Source organism: Bombus impatiens, unplaced genomic scaffold (genome assembly GCF_000188095.3).
Source record: "Bombus impatiens unplaced genomic scaffold, BIMP_2.2 scf_0036, whole genome shotgun sequence".
Lineage (NCBI taxonomy): Eukaryota > Metazoa > Arthropoda > Insecta > Hymenoptera > Apidae > Bombus > Bombus impatiens.
In genome coordinates, this window is record NT_176455.1 from 596,371 (window position 1) to 604,946 (window position 8,576).

At 37.7% G+C, this 8,576-nt stretch overlaps 1 protein-coding gene and 1 long non-coding RNA gene across 2 annotated transcripts; one reads left to right on the plus strand and one right to left on the minus strand.

Moving 5' to 3' along the window:
* Positions 1 to 200: 200 nt before the first annotated feature.
* On the minus strand, positions 201 to 2,194 carry LOC112213385. Its single transcript, XR_002947288.2, has 4 exons — positions 2,108 to 2,194; positions 932 to 1,673; positions 439 to 781; positions 201 to 350 (listed from the first exon to the last, which is right to left on the minus strand). It is a non-coding gene; the product is annotated as an uncharacterized LOC112213385 (long non-coding RNA).
* On the plus strand, positions 1,524 to 7,416 carry LOC100744160. The gene is made up of 7 exons (XM_003485123.4): positions 1,524 to 1,661; positions 2,090 to 2,297; positions 2,804 to 3,061; positions 3,543 to 3,906; positions 4,345 to 4,574; positions 4,875 to 5,198; positions 6,805 to 7,416. Exons 1-7 carry the CDS (start codon positions 1,561 to 1,563, stop codon positions 7,186 to 7,188), a joined length of 1,869 nt encoding a protein of 622 aa, XP_003485171.1. The 5' UTR covers positions 1,524 to 1,560; the 3' UTR covers positions 7,189 to 7,416.
* Positions 7,417 to 8,576: the final 1,160 nt, after the last annotated feature.

Here is an 8,576-nt window from a genome sequence, read left to right on the forward strand (position 1 = left end):
GAAATACAACGCGCATGCCAAACAATTCCACTTGGCAACCGCTTATCCACGAAACGTCGTCTTGCTGACAGCTTGGTGACATTTGCTAAAGAGGAGGTTGGTGTCAGGTTATCGAACTCTTTCTCATTTTTTTCTCATTTTTTTCATGGATAGCAGTTTTATCGCTGGGAAAGACGGGAGATTCGAGCTTTTGTTTTAGAAAGTAAGTAGCTTTTTTAAGCTTTGAATCGGAGCTCGTTGCTCCCGGGCGTGCCCGGATCTTTAAGGGATCAACTTTTCACTGGATCGCTGGAGGATGCATCCGATTCCTTGTTCCATTTCAACACTGCCTCGCAGACAGAGATAGGAATCTGCAATTTATTCATTTCTATAGAACATGCTGTTACGTTTATAACATTATAACAGACTGTACAGAGCAAAATCAGATTACATATTTACTTTGATGCCTTAACGTTATATCTCCTGTTGGGAACTTGTTGCCTTGGCAAGAATTCTATACATAGAAGGATATAAACATTGTCTTAGAAGACAGAAATTGTTATGTAGGATTATATTCTTTTTTTGAAAGAATTATTATACACAGTGATCAATTCCCATGTCTGGTATGTGATACTTTGAAGGTTTTAGATACGAGAAAATTTAAGCAGTCCATGAAAAGACACTTTGACGAATAGAATGCGTTCCTTTATTCCTCGTGATAAACTTGTCTTTTTTAAATGTAGACTTCCTTCGTCGATGCCCTCAGAGGAATTTTAGCAGAAATTTCGAAACTCATGAGTATCTGAAAAATTGACAAAAGTATTAATATATTAAATATATTATACAATATTTGCATTATTTAATTTGAGTTTTTAAATTGCGTGTAATGACTGAAGTATCCTTATCAATTATCGATTAATAATTCACGATCAAATCAATTATAATTCCTTACCAATTAAGTTTGCTCTCAAGTGTATCTCGAGAATCTTCAGCTTTAGCGTAGTTCGATAATAGAAGATTATTTTGCATTTCAACTTGCATTTTCGATACATCCGTGGAATTGTCATTGTCGATTCATTCATGTTCTATGTTATTCCTGCACCTGTTCAAGCGAAATAATCAATACAATGTTTCTTTCACCAATTCCATATTCTTTCATATTAATTAAATCAACGATAAAATTGCAACACCGAGTTCTCTTTCTTCTCAAATGAATAGAACAAAATTCGCAATAGAAATTTCTTAAGAAACAGACAAAGATAAAACGTAGATCGACGAAACAGTGAAAATAAAAAAACAGGAAAATTGCACTAGGAAGAGGCGAATGATTTAATTCTACTAATTAAAAAAGCTCCTCGATAATCTTGTTCCTTGGTAGATTCTTCAGTGTTTCAATTCTTCTTGAGACATTTGAGAAGAGGAAAGTTTTATGCAAACGCGAGCCATCTCTGTCGGTGCTTGCCTTTGACCGTTGCGATCAGATGAAAAGCGGAGTTTTTTCTACAGCGACGCAGGTGAACGGCCGGCCAGGTGAAAAGCTGACAGTTTGAATAAAGCACGCTGAGCTGAATTACGGGAGACATGACCGATCCAACGTCGACATCTTCTAGACGGCGCCAGATCAGCCAGAAGACCCGAAGGAAATCAGCGTCCACCAGGAAGTCTCAGAAAGGCTTCTTCAGGTAAGAGCGCCCCTGTGAAATGATAAACACTTTACAGCTTTATATTTGGAGAATTTTTAAATCTTCATACAGGGTGTCTTATACAGAAGATTTAATAATGCATCGAATATTGTATGTGAAAGTATAGGGGGTGCAGTTCAACCCTTTCTTATATGCAATATTATACTTTTAACGTGTATTACTATATACGTTTGAATTAATTTATTAAAAAATAAATGTATTGGTAACGTTCGTGCAATTTTATGCTTTATACACACATAATTGAAAAAATGGAACGTGATTAAAAATTTATTTTATCTACTGTATGACGTAGCGAGTACATTATTTTAGATATTTTGCTTATTATGTGCATCCTATGCGTGTTCGCGGTATAGTTATTATGCAGAGTGATCTTTTAAATTAGGATCATTGAAATCTGTACTTTTTAGATCACAGAACTATTTTACCAAGGGCCATGAACACTTGGGAGAAGCTAGAAATGTCCTGGAGGAGCAATCTCCATTCGTCTATCCTCCTTGTTCGCTCATGTTCTCTTATTTTCAATATTGGAAGGCGAAAAAACGTACCACAGATAAAGAACGAAGAATGGATGTCTTCAAAGCCAAAGACTCGCACGATCTTCTACGGAGACTTCGTGTAAGGAATTACAATTTTGATGTGTGATTTTAATACATGCGGACTATACCAGGAATTATACTCTTACAATTATTGAATTCGGCAATTTGTTTAAAAAAATGTTCACTTACTTGTATTGCGAATATTTGCTATTTTGCGATAAACGATATACCAATCAGAGACTTAATTATTACACCATACATTCCTATCAATGTACATTGCAGAATATATTAAAAGGTATTAATCGTTCGTACTCAATATTTGCGAGAGTATAAATATTTCTATGATTTGTTGTAGAATTCAATCTAAATGTCTACTATGGTTAGGAAGAAAAATACTCTAAAGTATAGAAATGTATAAAATTAATAATAAGTTTAAAATTAGAAAATTTAAAATCGCAAGTAAATTTAATCAATTTATTATGAAGATTTTTAAGCCTGTGAACGTTTAATTACTGATTGAACTTTGATTATTCGATTTCAGAAAAATTTCCTTGCTTGATACGAGTTGTACGATTATGTTGCAAGGTGGACGTGGACATCGAGGCTCTAGAGGCGAAGAAACACAAAGATTTGGAAGAGGCTATAGCCATGACCGACGTAGATCCGCAGTATTTCTCGGAATTGGGTGGAGGGCTGGTCAGGGAAAAATTTTCTGTGCACAACTATGTGGAAGATACTCGTGAGATTTTAAAGGTTCGGTTGCTAGCTGGACAAGAAATGGATGATTGTATTCGTATAGACCAACAGTTCGTCGAGGAGCAGAAACGACTCGATGAGATCAAGGTCTGTCTTTGCAAATCTAAAACCATAAATTTGTTATTAATATATAACAAGAAAAAAAGATAATAGATACCAAAATAATGTTTCTATGATAAATCTCATATCGATACGTACCAAATTCTTCTATTAGAATGTCTAGAATATTACAAATAGGATATGCATTGTTAATTTATTTTTTCCAGCAATTTAAAGAACGATGACTTATTTCCTGACAATAAAACAATTGTTTTCCTCTTTATTCTTACTTATTTCCTTAGCTAGAATATAAAGTCTCTAAACATAGCGCTAAATTATAGACAGATATGTATTTTATATATTATAATCTCGTTTCCTCAATTCGATCAACATTGAAAGATTAAATAGGAAAAATTGCAAATTCCTCCCAATATCTCATTCTTCGTTTAAATTTCTAATAATTATTTTTTCATCCAAATCTCTGGTATCTATTCCTCATCAATACTATATGCTTCATCTATCCTACCAGCGACGATATCGTCGATACGTGAGCGGTTTCGAGGAGTTCCTTTCGAAGGATCACGAGGAGAGCATGAAGATTCTACAGTTGGCTGAAAACGAGATAAAGAAGACTAGGCAGATCACAGACACGAGGAACAAGCTTTCCGCAGAGTACGGTAAGGTCAGACTGGACGTGTATCATTGGGAGGAGAGCTGGAGGACAGTGAAGATGTGTCAAAGATTCCTCTATCAGGTGTCTCCGCTCGCTTGGCGGGCGGAATACGACTGGATTCATCGCACTGATTCCGGAGAAAGCATCCTTCACAGAGCTGATGATTTATTCGGTCGATACAGAATGGTCGACGAAGTTGCTTCGCTTGACGTTCTCATAGGTAATTCGTGTTGTTCTACATTTGCATGTTTTCTTTACCTTGGAAAAGATTCTATGTTAGAAGATATTTCGTTAATGTCTTGCATGGAGGTCTTATTAATTATTTCATACCTTTAAACTTACCTTTTTCTCTTCGAGATTTATTTTTCGTTCATCGTCGCGAAAGGAGTCTTGGAATAATCTTCAAGAACGTTTCTCGGCTTTGACTAGATCGCGGATGTTTGTACAATTATAGACAATCCTAAACGACAATATGGAAAAATGCGACAGAATATGCAAAGATGTGCAAAATATCCCAATCGTTAATTGTAATTTTGCAGTGAGAAAGATTTAGTAGTAATATTTAACAAACAATATAATATTTAGCGGACAAATCGTTAGTTAGAATATTTGCATTCTTCGCATCGAAGTGCTGAAAATTATTGCTTCGTATTTTTAGACTTGTTCGAGCAAGACATTGACAAGGCAGGTCCGACAAATATATACTTCGAAGACCCATTTGAACTGATCTACGTGTTCAGAGCGATAGAAACGCAAAATCTGAACGCGTTGATTCACTTGGAGTCTCTGGCGAAGCCGATGTCTGAATTGATGGTGACGATTCAGTCCGCTGAAGAACAGATCCAGGCAGAAGTTACGGAAATAACCAACACAATCAACGAGCTACGAGTAAGAATTCGATTAATCAACTCGTTAAAGGCCAATCGATAGTTTATCATGCTGTTATAAACTTACAAACATTTCTTCTTCTTTCGAATCTTTAGAATTCTCCTTTATATAGCCACATCGTACGAAAATATAACGCAAGTTAATTGAAAAGAATCGCGTCAATGAAACGTTTTTTGGCTTTTAATGGGTTGAGAATTATAAATACAAAATACAAAATACCAGAAATAAAGAAAATAAAATAATTACAAGTGAAACAATTTTAAGAATCATGGCACACAATACTTACGATGATAAATTCAGGATACCATTCGCAAACTCGAAGCTAGAGCCGCGGAATTGGAAAGTTACGCGAACGAGCTTCTAGAAACGTTGTTCCGCGATTCCGTTTGTTCCGAGGAAGTGCTCCGTCTTCAAGTATTCGTCGAGGACACGTATGAAAGCTGCGTGGCGCCGAACGATGCGAACCTGGACAGTTTCTCCATGATGAAATGGATCGAGAAGACGCACGAGGAGTTGAATTTGAAGCTGGATACTCTACCACCGGAAGTGGTCCAAGCTTGCGAGAAGGAAGGCTTCAAGCAGGAGCTGAGGGCTATGAAGGAGACAGAGGAAGCTGCCAAAAAGGTCAGATAACTCAGAATTATAATTCTCCATTCCCCGCTTTCTGAATGCATCATGGCATAAACTGCGGATGTTTATGCATTTATGGAGATAATGCACAAAAGAACTCGTGGAAAGTTTCAAAAGGCAAAGGCACGCTTAAGGGAAATTTAATAGTGGAAAGACATATTTGTGAGAAACTCAAAGTTACAAAAATACATTTATGGGAAATTTAAAAGGGCAAAGATGCGCTTATGTGATATTTAAGGGCGCAAGGATGCATTTATGAGAAACCTAAAGTTGCAAAGACGCGTTCATGGAAAATTTAAAAGGGCAGAAATATATTGTTGGAAGTCTTAACGTGCGAAGATGTATCTGTGGGAAACTTAAAAGTGCGATTATTCGCTTATAGGAAATTTCAGCGTACAAAACGTATACAGGGTGGTTGGTAACTGGTGGTACAAGCGGAAAGAGGGTGATTCTACGCGAAAAAAGAAGTCGAAAATATACAATAAAAATTTTTCGTTCGAGGCTTTGTTTTCGAGAAAATCCACTTTGAATTTTCGCTCGGTACGCGTGCTGTACGTTATAACGGATCTCACTGTAGATCGTTGTCTCGATGGAAAATTTAAAAAAAAAATTTTTATTCTATATTTTCGACTTCTTTTTTCACCCCCTTTCCGCTTGTACCACCAGTTACCAACCACCCTGTATACGTTTTGTACGCTGAAATTTCCTATAAGCGAATAATCGCACTTTTAAGTTTCCCACAGATACATCTTCGCACGTTAAGACTTCCAACAATATATTTCTGCCCTTTTAAATTTTCCATGAACGCGTCTTTGCAACTTTAGGTTTCTCATAAATGCATCCTTGCGCCCTTAAATATCACATAAGCGCATCTTTGCCCTTTTAAATTTCCCATAAATGTATTTTTGTAACTTTGAGTTTCTCACAAATATGTCTTTCCACTATTAAATTTCCCTTAAGCGTGCCTTTGCCTTTTGAAACTTTCCACGAGTTCTTTTGTGCATTATCTCCATAAATGCATAAACATCCGCAGTTTATGCCATGATGCATTCAGAAAGCGGGGAATGGAGAATTATAATTCTGAGTTATCTGACCTTTTTGGCAGCTTCCTCTGTCTCCTTCATAGCCCTCAGCTCCTGCTTGAAGCCTTCCTTCTCGCAAGCTTGGACCACTTCCGGTGGTAGAGTATCCAGCTTCAAATTCAACTCCTCGTGCGTCTTCTCGATCCATTTCATCATGGAGAAACTGTCCAGGTTCGCATCGTTCGGCGCCACGCAGCTTTCATACGTGTCCTCGACGAATACTTGAAGACGGAGCACTTCGTAAAAATTACTTAAAGTATAAAACTATTAAAGACGAATCGTTGCTTAAATTTCGCTTCTTTAGTTTATTTTATTATCTTTATTTATTTATTTTAGTCCGTGCCTTTCGGCTGTGGACGACTTCCAGATTACATCTCTTACATTGTCTTTGCACTTCTTTAGTTATATTTCTAAAAATTTACGTAAATATCCGCGGCCCGCTTATGGTAGAGGTAATTGAAATATACTTCGATGGTTTCGCGCGTTCAAAATGTCAAATGTGAATTTGTCTGTTATAGTTTGAGCTTATGCAGCGATTGCTGGCATCTCTGCAACGCGCTATAGAGCCGCCTCCGATAAAAAGGCGGCCTGCAATGCGGCGATCGACTCCAAAAACTCAAAGGTTGAAATCGATACCACCCCCGCCGAAGCCAACCGAGCAGGAGATGCAATATTTGATCTTTTTCACCAACTATTGCAAACAGGAGGACTTCACCGCCTATCGCGATCAATTTCCGGACGACTTTGACCTGACGTTCCAGGATAAATATTCGGAATCGATCAAAAGTGCGGGATCCGAGAATGACAGGGAAGAAGAAGATAACAGTCAACGAGATTCGAAGAGTCAAGAAGAATCGAAAGAGACTCTACAAGATTTTAATATCGCTGAGAACGTCGAATGATCGAACAACTTTACAAATTAACGTATTATAGAATATTAAGAAATATGCGAAAGTTTCTTGTACTATCGCGTTTAAACTTACAGCTTGCTGCTAAAATACAGAACGATATGTATCGTACGCAGGAAACGCGTGACGCTGATTTTTATCACGTAAAAGTAATTCTATAGATTAAATATTATGAAAGCAATTCATCAGGGAGAAGATTAAATCTTGTTACTCGATATTTGATCGAGTTTTTATATTTTTTGTACAATCTCAGATTCCACTCTAGTGCGAGTAAAAAAAGAATTCTTCTTTACTTTTTGGTCAAGATTGTAGCGAAGTTCACAGGAACCATCTCTGTTCGCTTTTACATATTGAAGTTTCAAACTTGCTTCCGCTCGATCGATCATTTTTGCCATTTCAATTTGTAGAATCGTTCCAAAGTAAAAACATAATCGTTTATCATTATCAAAGCTGCGATACTTTAAAACTCTGTAATGAAATCGCGGAGTAAAACGTGGCAAACGATCATGGAATAAATTTCGTACTAACCGAACATGATAGATGCAAAGAAATTATTATACGCGATAGCGCGTCTGTATCCGCGCAATATGCAAATTACGGGTAACCATTACGCGGCTACGTATAACGCTTGAAAGGAAGGATAGTTGTTTCTTAATCCTGGTTCACCAGGTTAAAACAGCAATGGAAAGAAGCTACAGCATAGCGAATAACTGAAACAAATTATTGTTTTAGCCAGAGAGTTCACCGCGACTCTCCAATTATTCATAGTGTTCCATGATTTCGATATTACCTTCGTGGACGAGCTGGTGAATAATTCACGAGGCTTTCCGAATCGAAAATCTTCGTCGTCCGATTAAGTAATTGAATTAATCGGGCAACGCGGCAGATGAACAGATGGCTTCCGCGTGTTCCTTCCTTCTTCCTTCCTTCCGCTTCCTCTTTCTTTTAATCGAAACACTTGCACGATTTACGCAGCGCGAAACACCGATCAAACGTTACGTCGAGGACGCCTTGCAGCGCGAAGATTAATTCTGTGCAATAATCTCTATCTTGTTTTTTCTTTTTTATCTTTAACGCAGGAGTTGGCGCGTGCGTTCGCCGCTTTACGGCCGAAGGCCACGCGCTCGAGTCATGGCGTTTTCAATTTTTATGGGAACAGCTGCGCGCCTCCATAGTACACGAACGATCCGTTGGCTCGAAGATGAAAATTTTACGCGATCCTCACGAGAACCCTACGAGAGGATAAACTTGCCAGGGATTTTTCGTACTTGAGTTTCTCCCGCGTGCATTAACATTGCAAGTCATTCTTCTTACGTCCCGCTGTTTTGGAGGTTGTGCGAGCAACATGAGCGAGATTTTAATTGCTTCTTTGCGTACCTAAA